At 27.9% G+C, this 12483-nt stretch overlaps 3 protein-coding genes across 3 annotated transcripts; all 3 read left to right on the top strand.

Annotated features, from left to right (window-relative positions):
• The first annotated feature begins 1437 nt into the window (after nucleotides 1–1437).
• Nucleotides 1438–3580, top strand: LOC136080588 (kynurenine formamidase-like). Its single transcript, XM_065797423.1, has 2 exons — nucleotides 1438–1546; nucleotides 2448–3580. Exon 2 carries the CDS (start codon nucleotides 2725–2727, stop codon nucleotides 3553–3555), a length of 831 nt encoding a protein of 276 aa, XP_065653495.1. The 5' UTR covers nucleotides 1438–1546; nucleotides 2448–2724; the 3' UTR covers nucleotides 3556–3580.
• A 4436-nt stretch (nucleotides 3581–8016) lies between these two features.
• On the top strand, nucleotides 8017–8511 carry LOC136080188 (protein FAM200B-like). Its single transcript, XM_065796802.1, has one exon. It carries the CDS (start codon nucleotides 8017–8019, stop codon nucleotides 8509–8511), a length of 495 nt encoding a protein of 164 aa, XP_065652874.1.
• Nucleotides 8512–8797: 286 nt separating this feature from the next.
• LOC136080189 (zinc finger BED domain-containing protein 5-like) lies at nucleotides 8798–9250 on the top strand. Its single transcript, XM_065796803.1, has one exon. It carries the CDS (start codon nucleotides 8798–8800, stop codon nucleotides 9248–9250), a length of 453 nt encoding a protein of 150 aa, XP_065652875.1.
• Nucleotides 9251–12483: the final 3233 nt, after the last annotated feature.

The following is a 12483-nucleotide window of genomic DNA, read 5'->3' on the forward strand; positions in this document are numbered from 1 at the left end:
CCAATACAATTGCAATTTGTACATGAAGATGTACAGTAAACATTGAAAGAAGTTACCGACATTGAACTACAGATTGAGGGTCTTGCACCATATGCTAATAAACAAAATGGAAAATCCATTTCAGTAACTTATTGTATGTCATTTACGATGATAGACGGTAAAGTCTGTAATGTAGTAACTGGTACCACTTCTACACAACGCTGCTTCCTGTGCAAAGTTTCCTCTAAAGAATTTAATGACATCAACAACATTATAAAAATGGACATTACAACAGATAATTTAAGATTTGGCATATCTACATTGCATGCATGGGGCTTATCGTTGATCGACCCAAAGCCAGGATATGGAAGCTCTAACGATGGAAATACAGCGCGTTGCTTTTTTTTTAAAATGCTGCTATATCTGCTGAAATAACAGGAGTCGATGAAAAATTAATTCACCAAAATTATGTTATTTTGCAGGTAATTTCGAGCGGGTTTGATATAGATGATGAAAAATTCAAAAACTATTGTGTAAATACCGCCCATTTATTTGTTGCTTTATATCCGTGGTATTACATGCCTACATCTGTACATAAATTGCTGATCCATGGAGCAGAAATTGTAAAGTATGCCCTTTTACCGATTGGACAACTTTCTGAAGATGCCCAAGAGTCACGCAATAAGGACATTAAAAACTTCAGATTACATCATTCAAGAAAATGCTCAAGAGAATCGAATATGAGAGACATTTTTAATAGGCTCTTATTAACATCAGATCTATTTCTCTCGAGCATCAGGAAATTGCCCCAGATACCGGTAAAATCTCTACATCGAGAAGCTATACAATTGTTATAACAACCTGAAGTCACCAGACAAGAGACAAGAAACGATTTCGATTTAGATACAAGTGGTTCAACATCAGATTCCGAATCGAATGATTCGAACATTGATGAATATGACATACGTGATTTTTTTTACTAGGATTAAAGAAACACTTTTTTTTACATATATGTGAGTTATTCTTTTACCAATTAAAAAAATAAAAATAAAATTACAAATTTCTGTTTTTTTATTAATAGTATAAATTTGAAAATAATTTTGCAATGTTTTTGCTCTTATTTAACTCTTGAATCATTAGCAATGACCTTGAAAACCAAACTACATGAGATTTCATTTTTTCAACGTATGAACAGTTTTGGCCGCCATATTAGAGCCGCCATTTTGATTTTTTTAAATCTGACCTCAGATTCCTAATCAGCGACCTCGAAAACCCTTATGTAGGTAATTTGGGAATTTTGGCCACAAAATCAGGATTTCGTCCCACTGTGCGACTATAGGTTTAGAGTTTAAAGAAAACATCCTTCCGGAAAAAATCCCTCTGAGAAAAAATTCCCCGCGAAAAATCCCCCGTAAATATTAAAATTTAAAGAAAAAGTATTACTTTGAAATTGGTAGATTGCCTCCCCAAACCAATACCCTTAGTCAATGTAGCGGCACTCCACGTTCTACCTATTTGTCACTCGATCTATGAAAAATGAAGGATCAATGTTCTGTTTGTATTATACGTACGTATAAAATATTTATATTATAGACAACTTTTATATTGATATATCGCTTATTTTATACACTATAAAAAAAAATCCTGGTGGATTTTTTCCGGTGGGATTTTTTCCTGCTACCTTGATTAAGTCGAAGTGGATAACAACACTATTCTTTACTAACTGCTTTAAACCTTTACAGACCAACCGACAATCAATTTTTTAAAATCCAATTAAAATAGCGGTTAAGTTGATTTTTCAATTATTTAGCTCGTTACTTTGGATTAAATAAAGTTACTCGAACGTTTCATTTGAATAATTTTTTTTTTTAAATTTAGTATACAATTTTTGTTAATATAATTATTTTGATTGTAACAGGAATCCCTTATAGATTTGGATTTTTTGCAAAATCTTTAATCAACAACGTTTACGCCTCGTAATACGTCGACTTAACATATTACGCAAATATTACTTCTACAAATAAACAAAACAAAAAAGTCGAAAATTTTCCTTCGTAGAGTCATTAATTAAGTTAAAAGTTTTAACTTTTTATTTAGTTAATTTAATTGAATTTAAAAATTAATTTAATTTAATTAATCGCTAATTTAATACAATGAAAATGGCTCGGCAAAAGAGCAAATGATTCTTTTAAATTTTGAAAATTTTTTAATTAACTTAGTGTTGCGTAACTTATAGACGATTACGTTGCGTAACTTGTAGACGATTTTTAAATCGTTACTCATTTATTTTCCACACATCGTTAGTTTGTTTAGCTTTTAAAAATTTTAAACAAAAAGTTTGTTTAGCTTTTAAAAATTTTAAGTAAGCTAAGATAAAGACCAAAAATTAACTATTTTAAAAGTTTTTTGTTTGTTGATTCAGTTTTTGTTATTATATATTGTTTATTTAACGTGCTTGTTTATTTTAGAGATTTACAGTTTGTTGGTTTAATTAATTAGCCGATGATATAGAGATGTTTTGGAGAAACTTGTCGCAACACTTAGTATGAGCTTTTAATTGTTTTCTCATTAAATTGAAATAAATTGTTCATTAATACCGTACTTTTTTCAACTTCTGTGTAAACAACTTCTGAAAATTGTGGCACGACAAATAACGAGAACTGTGACACAACAAGTAAAAAGAATTGTGGCACTACGAAGGTATACGAGAATAAAGAGTTAAACGGTTTTATCATACCGTTAAAAATGGATAACACATACTTTGAAAAACAATACACTCCCAGCTACTGGACCTCAAAACATTCTAGCAGAGATGCATGCTTGGAGCATTATTTGAAACTTTCTTTGCATGAGTCTGAAGTTGTCAGAAGCAAGTTTCAATGCGAATTAAATGTACCGTATGGAGATTCGGATAGAGAAAGAGTTGATTTTTTCTTTCCTGAAAAAGTAAGCGATAACAAAATACTTTTTGTTTATATTCATGGTGGATTTTGGTACGAAGGGAACAAAGAAATGTATTCAATGATAGCCAAACCTTTTTTACAAAACGGACACCCCGTTGCCGTTGTTGGGTACGATTTATGTCCTACAGTTAGTATATTTGAAATAAAAAAACAAGTCTTAAAGGCATTTGACACTATAAAATCTCGTTTTCCAGAGTTTAAACTATGCATTATTGGTCATTCGGCTGGAGCATATTTAGCATTTGCGTTTGCTCGTGAAAGCAAAATGTACATTAAATCCTTGGTTTTAATAAGCGGAGTTTATGATGTCACTCATTTAATTAAGACCAAGATGAATGAGTTATTGCAAATCGACGACAAAAGTGCTGACACGTTGAGCTTATACCAATGCTGTGATAAACTACAAACAGAGAGCATTTTATTTTTTTTCGGCACTAAAGAGTCCGAAGAATTTCAAAGACAAACTCAAGAGTTTTGTGAACATGTTTCAAAGTTTAACTTGAATGTTCATGTTTGCGCCTTTGAAAACGAAGATCATTTTAGTTTAGTTGAAAATTTCTCCGAGAATCAATCTAAAGTTGTTGATCGAATATATTTAACTTTAAAAGTTTAAAATAAGAAATTGTTTTCTCAAACAATCTTGTCTTCCTTATAAAACAGAAAGTCTAAAATGAGGTATTTTGCAATTAAATAGTACCATTCATTAAAAGCACCAATCATTTAAAGTTACAAATAAAATTTTTTTAATAAAATCTTTTTTTAAAAAAGTAAATTTTAATTAAGTTTTTTCTTGTCATTTTTCAACATCAAGTCAACATCAAGTTTTTTCTTGTACAGCGAATTTAGGACCGCATGTTACGTCACTAATAAGAAAATTGAAAAAGGGCATATAAATTTAAAAATGTGTTAGTGTGCAGACCATAAAGACTTTTTGTCGAAAACCGTTAAAAATTAACGCGTTAAAATTTCTCATGTCAAACAAACAAAAAAATTAATTTTAACTGCACTCATCTTTCAAAGGCGCTACTACAGCGTAGAAGGTCACTCCATTTAAAAAAAAAATAACGTTACAACCCTCTGCCAACCTTTTAACTGCGAAAAAACGAAACGAGGCCGCTGCGTGGACAAACAAGTTTACCAACCACCAGAGATGTAATGGGAATCGAAGCGAGCGTTCTACCAATGCGCATTTACCGTAATGAAGTACTATAAAAATATTACATGTTATAAGATAAAAAATATAACTATATAAAAAAAATATATAATATAAAAAATATAACTATTTAAAAAATATATATAATATAAAAAATATAACTATATAAAAAAAATATATAATATAAAAAATATAACTATTTAAAAAATATATATAATATAAAAAATATAACTATATAAAAAAAAGATTATTTGCAAATAGCTAAAAAAAAAGTCTACAATAATTAATAAATTTAAATTATAGAAAACATTACAAAAAAAAGCATACAAGCCAACAATTTTGTTCTTATTCACACATGTAACTAAAGTTTTCTTAATAAGGTTTTTAATATAACTACTTTTTATATTAAGTCTCTAGGAAAGAGAGGGAAGGGGGCGGGTGGGGCGGGGGAAAGCTATTTGAAACAATTGCAATGGGGTTGCAATCTTTTTTGAGTCGATTTCTGTTTACTTCTTTATTCAATTAGTAATTAAACTAACTTTAATTATCATTAATTAGAGTTAACTTGATTTTTTTTATTTTATTAAACCAAAATGAAAAATAAAAAAAAAAATAAATACTCCATGACCTTCTGTGCTATCTGCACTAATTTTAGGTATTCAAATTATGCCATAAAATAATTTGCAATCATTTATGATATTGTACTAAATAAACTCTTAGACATTTTCAAATTCACTGAAACTTAATAAAACCAGAAAATTCTGCTACAATTTGAGTTATTCAACACTGTCGATGAAATTATTGTGGAGCATTTATTGTAGTAAGACAACTTGAATATTAAACATTTTTTATTAATGTCTACCAGCCTATCCTACAAACATATATCTTCTAAAGTAAATCTAGTAAGTAGTACGGTGTTATGGAAAGTTATCATTCAAGAACAACAGCAAAATATTATTTACCTTTACAATCATTCCAATAGTAATCAGTATATAATAAAAGTATAAAATAAAATTGAAATTATTAATTAAAATTAGTAATACTACAATTAATAACCATGATAATTTTAGATAACCATGATAATTTAATTTAAAATAATTTGGAAATGAGTGTTAATGATGAAGTTACTCATCGTTGAAAGTCATTTTGATAATCTAATTTCAAGGTTTCACTTCTCGTAATGTCTTGAAATTAGGCAATTATAAGCGACTAAAATGTTGAGTATCGGTTTATTACAAAATAAATTTTTGATAAGTGGATACAGTTAATAATAAACCAACGTAATCTGATCGAATAAATGACAACAACAATCTGATTAAAGGAGTAATAGTTAAATAATGATAATGTAACAATAACAATAATAACAATAATAGTAATAATAGTAAATATAATAACTTACAATAGTAACTACAATAACAAAAGTTGGAAAAAAAAAGATATAAAAAACGATATAAAAACTACATTCAACATTAAAAAAAAAAAAAAAAATAGAAAGGCAAAATTACACAGAAGTTAATAGCATCACACATATATTTCTAAATTATAAATTTAAAATATAAAGTCCTTTATGGACGACCCCAAAGTAAGTAAAAGATCAAGTGATTAAGAATCTTTTAAAAATATTTATAAAAGGAATTAAATAAAAACAAACAAACAACAGGCATAAAAATCAACAAACAGACAAAACAAAAAAACAGGAAAGAAGGCAAACAGATACTTATTTCCGATACTAAACAAACAGAAAACAAAAAATGACGAAATATCTGAAAAAACAAAAATGACGAAATATCTGAAAAAACTAAGCTTTTTCAAATCTTTTTTTTTTTTTTGTCATTAATTTTTTCTGTTTGTTTAGTATCGGAAATAAGTATCTGTTTGTCTGCTTTCCTGTTTTCGTCTATGTTTTTTTTTAAAGAGTTTTTTCTTTTAATTTTTTTAGAATTTCTTTAGAAATTTAAAAAATTTTTCATAAATTTGTTTAAGAGTTCTCAAGGAATTTTTATATTCTTGTGACATAAATTTCACTCATCAAGAAAAATCAACACTGTTGTAACAGTGTTCATTTGTCTTGATAAGTTAAATTAATGCCATAAAAATATAAAAACTTGAATATATTCTTAAGAATTGCATCTGCTGATAATGATTCTTATCATGCTCACTAAATCTCTTTACATTTTTTTTCAAATACATTTTATCAAGTTTGTTTTATTTAATCTTATTTGTTTAGCAAATTTTTTTTTCAAATGAAAATTAATTTGCCTTCAGCCACTTAACATCAGGTTATATTTGCCTCATTTATGTTTGCCTGCTAAAGATATTTATATTAAAAAAAGAAAAAAAAAAGAAAGATTTTAACTGAAACATTTTTAGCAAATCAATATATTAGATTAAAAAAAAAAATTGGTCCACACTGCAGTGTAAAGCTCCAGGCGCAGTCAAGCAATGTGACGTCTGACTTTATTGCTCAAAGTTCGGAACCTTTTCGGACTTTTTCGGATTTTTGGATTTTTTCGCCTACGTATTTTTGTAATTTTTTTGCCTAATTATTTATTGGAACAAATATGTTCCAGCAGCATTTTTCTGATCATAATAAAAAGCAAAGTAGGGGAAGTTGGAGAAGCTAAAGTATGTATTTTTTTTAAGTGATTCACAGTGAATAAATTAACACAATCGTGAATTAATGATAGTGAATAGGGTCATAGCCAAATAACTTTGAGGCTGAGGGAGTAAAGACACTGTACACCAGTGTTTCCAAACGTGGGGCGTAGGAAATTTTCAGGGGACAAGTCGATTGTTCGGGGGCAATAGATAAAAAAGGACTTTTTCAGTCTAAATTTAACCACATAGTCGAATCTCCAGGAAACGTCTATTATGAAGTGCATCATGCAAAATTTTTTCGCTGGAATGCATTCGGAGAACTGAGATTTGCTTCGGCAAACTAGGATTCGGAAAACTAGGATTTGATTCGGAAAACTAGAATTTGGACTAGGATTATCAGTTGCTTGTATCATTCTGTCAATGTGCTTTTAAAAGCAGTGCTGTGCTTACTAGAAATAAAAGCAGTTGTTCCAATTTATCGTTGTTTTCAAGTTTTTAACACATTTATAAATAAAATAAGTGATATTTAAATATAATTGGTAAGTAAATATAATTGTAAATATATTTAATTAATTATTTAGAATTTAGATGTCTCATAGAAAAATAAAGAAATATGCAATGATTGTTACGAAAATATTCCCTCTGGACAATCATTTCAAACGCTACCCTATGGGCATTTATTTTCAAAAGTTACGTTCTAAATGTCTTTTAAACGTTTTTTAAATGTCTTTTAAATGTTCTTTTTGTAAGAATGTTTAGAAGACGTTTAAAAGACATTTAAAATACTTTTAGAACGTAACTTTTAAAAATAAATGCCCGCTGGGTAGTTCAGAATGACGATTAGTGATTGAAGAATAAGCAATTTCCTTTGGAGAATTGCACGAAAACTTATTGCGAAAGTATTCCTTTGAGACACTAATTCCGCACGAGGAATTCTCACAAAAGCCATAGCGCTAAGCATAATAACAGTTGGAATAACAAGTCGAGAAGACTACACACAGTTTATATATAACTAGTTGTTTATAATTTAATATTCAAATATAGAAATAAATATAATACAACAACCAACGTGGATTCTCTTTCAATAATAAATAAAAATACGAAACATCACAAAATATATATTTTTAATTTCCTTAAAAATACAAAACATTACAAAATATATATTTTTAAAACTCATTTTTTAGCCCATGAGTAGTGCAAGTAAGAAAAAAATTCGGCAGTACTCGGAAGAGTATTTAAAATTTGGTTTCATACCTTCTGTCCATGATGCACGGTTACCTTTTTGACCATTATGCCAACAATGCTTTTTAATGCAATAAATCAATGAAACCAGGTCATCTTGAAGCACATTTGAAGGCAAAACATAAAGATCAAATTAATTCAAATTTGAATTATTTTCAAATTTTAAAGAAAAATTATGAAAAAAGAGCAACTTTAAAGTCTCTCTTTATTGCTCATAATGTTAATACTAATCGCACTCTTGAGGCTAGCTATCAAATTTCATTACTCATCGTTAAATCTGGGAAAAATCGTACAATAGGAGAGCAGTTAATTAAGCCTTCAATATCAACGTTTGTTAAAACTGTTTTTGGAAAAGATGACCAAGACGTGAAAACCATGCCACTAAATATCAATACTGTCAGTAGAAGAATCGACAAACTGAGTAAAGATGTTGAAATACAATTTATCGAAAAATTAAAAACAAGACTTTTTTTGGTGCATATGGACGAATCAAGATTGAAAGACAGCGAAGCAGTATTACTTGCATATGTCAGATACATTGATAATAATGATTTTGCTGAAGAAATGTTATTTTGAAAATCATTAAAAAGCAGCCCTACCGCTAAAGATATATACAGTACTCTAAAAAGTTACTTAGATACGAATAAAATACCGATGAAAAATATATATCGTCCTGTGCTGATGGTGCTCCTAATATCATGGTAAAAAAAAAATGGTTGCTTAAAAGATGAAAATCCAGATATGCTTTTTGTGCACTGTGTTATTTACAGGGAAAACTTGGTAGTTAAAAATCTTTTTAAAAAGACTTTTACTTCACACTGAAGTAAGATGAATTTCAAAAGGGAACTGTTTAAAAAGATTTATGGAACTGTTTGATACTCTTAGAAATTTTTTAAGCGACAAAACTGAAATGCAACATCTGTTAACGATTGATTTCAAGGCATATTTGAGTTATTTAACCGATATTTTTGAAAAACTAAATATATTGAACAAAGAACTTCAAGGAACAAATAAAACTCTTGTTGATGCAAAAGCGAAGATATTTGGTTTTATTACGTTTATTGAACTATTTGAAAAAGACGTTTACCAAAAACACTTTGAAAAGTTTCATTGGCTTCAAAAATGTGAAGTAACTGATACCACTATACTTAATATTGTCGAGCATCTAAAAAACTTATCAGCTGATTTAAAAGGAAGATTTTCCGATGTGAAAGAAATTGATTTTCCAACTTGGCTGATGCAGCCAATGTTAGTTAAATTATCTCATATTTCAAATATGCAGTACCAAGAAGAATTAGCAGAAATTGCAGAATGATGAGTCAGTTAAAACTGTATTATTATAAAAGGATCGATGGCATGGTTTTTTGAACAGACCAAAATTAAATATCCAAACACAATAGAATGTGCAAGAAAACTATTATTACCGTTTCCTTCTTCATATTAAGCAGAATGTGGATTTAGAGCCATAACTGATTTGTTACTTCAAAAACGAAATCGTTTGGATATAACACAATGGGGAGATCTAAAAATGAAGCTAACAAAATTTGAACCCAATATAAAATCTCTTTGTAACCAGCATCAAGCACAAGGATCTCACTAAATTTCATTTATTTTAGACTTGAATACCGGATGTATTTTATTATATTTACCTATATATTGTTTACTATATTTTGTTTACTTAAGTTTTTTTTGTTTAATAAATAACTTTTTGTGATTTCTTACTGCAGTATATCATTTATGCTACTTATGAAAAACTTATAATATTAAAAATTATTCATATGTAACATGGGGGGACATTTTAGGTTTTTATGAGCTTTGGTGGGGTATGGCACTAAAAAGGTTGGGAAACACTGCTGTACACTATACTTTTGGCATACTTTTATTAATTAGATAAGTATCGAAATTAAAAATCGAAATTATAGACATTTTGAAAATTGAGGATAAAAAAAAAAATTATTGATAACAAAACTAATATTAACTAACAAATTAAAATATAAAAAAATTAAAAACTTATTCAAATTTATTATTTATAACTTGAGACTAATAAATTCATTTTCGGGTAATTTGTTTGTTAAAAATGCATGAATTTAATCTTTGAAATCATTAATGGGCCATAGTGAATCAACCTTTTCACTATACCCCGATTCAGTGTGCCCCACCATAACAAATTAAGTTTAAGTCTAATTTCTTAGGACATGAGTGTTGTTAAAAGAAAAGGTAAACTACTAAAAGGAAGCAAAAATATCAATAATCCGAATGAAAAATTTCAACTTTTAAATTTATTTCAACCATGATCTCCATAACAAACAAGAAAATTTACTTTAGTTAGATAAAAAAAAAAGTTACCTACCAAAAACCTGTAGTCAAAAATTATGTGGCAACAACTATAAATAAAGATTGCTGATATATGAGTACATAAAATGATAATATTACTAAGATGAACAATTCTAATTTTTTGAGAAAATGCCTTTTAGTCACTGTGCCCCTCAATCCACGGTTCCCAAACTTCCCTCATTACCGCGTACTTTTATGGGGCTTGTATTTATTGCTTAGCCGTTCCGATAATAAACTAAGTTTAGTTTAAACTGTTTTAGTGTTCACTGCTGCGATATAATTATAAAATAAAAGTTGTTTAATTAATTTTTTTTTCAATTTAATCTTTTTTTATATACATTTATTATTATATATTATTATTATTATAACTGCAGCCGTAAAATATGCATACAATATATAAATACAGCGAGCAGAGAAAACACCCTACTATAAACAACCAATTTTATAAATATTAGTTCCGAATATTATCCACAACTAGTGATTTATTCTAATTTTAAAAGAAAGTACAACTAATAGAAAGTTACTTGCTCGGGTAGTTTTTTCCAGTATTTTGCTGATCTATTATATAGTTGCTTGTGTTTTGGAAGACAGTTTGGAACAGCCTTTTTTAAGATGGTGACCATGTGACAAGGAGTTAATAAATTTTGGTTGATATATATCATTAATTATATCAAATCAATGCATTAATTTAAAAATTTGGATAAGATTGCATAATAAGGCGCCGAAACTTAAGTGATGGTAGATTTAGTCTTTTTAGTTTTTCGTAGTATTGAAGATGTCTCAAGCTTGAAACCCATTACGTTGAACAGATTCAATCAAAGCTACGTCAGGTTTTAAATACGGGGCCCAAACAGACACCGAATATTCAAGGTGCGATCTTATAAGCAATTTATGTAATTTGAGAGCCATTTTTTCATCAATAATGGTGAATGTCTTTCTTAGCATGCCAAAAACTTGTAGAGATTTGGAGATAACGGATTGAATGTGTGCTCCACTTGAGATTAGGTGTTATATGACTCTTAAATCACGCTCTTTAGTAGAATTTCTTTGACTTTCATTTATTGCTTAGTTATTTTGCAAAAAGTAACTGTACATTGTACATTGTAGGATTGGTTTTACCATAATGGATAACACAGCATTTTGAAATGTTTAATTTAAGTAACCAAGTGTTTGACCATTTTTAAGCGTAGACGATCGGGCAAATCAACGAAATTAGTCTGCAATAAAGTTTTAGAAAAAAGTTTGTATTGCCGGCAAATATTTCAGAAATTTCAGTGAGTTAGGCAACCCCAGTCAAAAATTCTTATAGGATATCCTGTAAAATGGATATAGGACATTCCTATAAGAAATTGGATTAGAATTTTTTATAGGATAATGCAATTAAACACAACCCATAGGAATTTCTTTAGGATAGGATTCCTATACAATCCTGTTCCAAAATCTTATAGGAGTCTTATCCTATAAGATATGGTATGGACGTACAGAAACCCTAAAAAATCCTGTTCCAAAACCTTATTTACAGAAATCCTACTCAATCGAATTTCTGTATATATAAAACTATAGGAAATTTTTATTTGTTGTCTTTACGATTAAAACTCCTATAAGATTTTGGAACAAGAATAAATAAAATTCGTGTACATATAAAACTTGAGATATTAATATCTTATAGTTTTATATGTACAGGAATCCTATTTAATCTTGTTTGAAATCTTATCGGATTTCTATTTGCAGTTGTCAAAGGATTTTTAATAGAAATATTCTCTAGGGTATTTCTACATACATTAACTTATAGTTCTTAATTTGATTAAAGCCAATGAATTAAATTTCCAAAAAAAAAAAAAAAAGAAAAAGAACAACAGAATATTTATTAAGTCAGCAAGCAGTTATCGTTATCAAATAAATAATTTATTATTATATATATATATATATATATATATATATATATATATATATATATATATATATATATATATATATATATACATATGTATGTATATATATATATATATATATATATATATATATATATATATATATGTATATATATATATATATATATATATATATATATATATATACATATATATATATATATATATATATATATATATATATATATATATATATATATATATATATATATATATATGTATATATAATTTGCTATTGTTACTATTACTTAAAAAATCATTGTTGTTTTTACTTTTATCTTTA

This window comes from Hydra vulgaris, chromosome 05, assembly GCF_038396675.1.
Source record: "Hydra vulgaris chromosome 05, alternate assembly HydraT2T_AEP".
Classification (NCBI taxonomy): Eukaryota; Metazoa; Cnidaria; class Hydrozoa; order Anthoathecata; family Hydridae; genus Hydra; species Hydra vulgaris.

Bases quoted from the DNA above. Each gene is read 5' to 3' on its own strand.
- LOC136080189 (XM_065796803.1), top strand. From the start codon at position 8,798: ATGGAACTGTTTGATACTCTTAGAAATTTTTTAAGCGACAAAACTGAA.
- LOC136080188 (XM_065796802.1), top strand. From the start codon at position 8,017: ATGAAACCAGGTCATCTTGAAGCACATTTGAAGGCAAAACATAAAGAT.
- LOC136080588 (XM_065797423.1), top strand. From the start codon at position 2,725: ATGGATAACACATACTTTGAAAAACAATACACTCCCAGCTACTGGACC.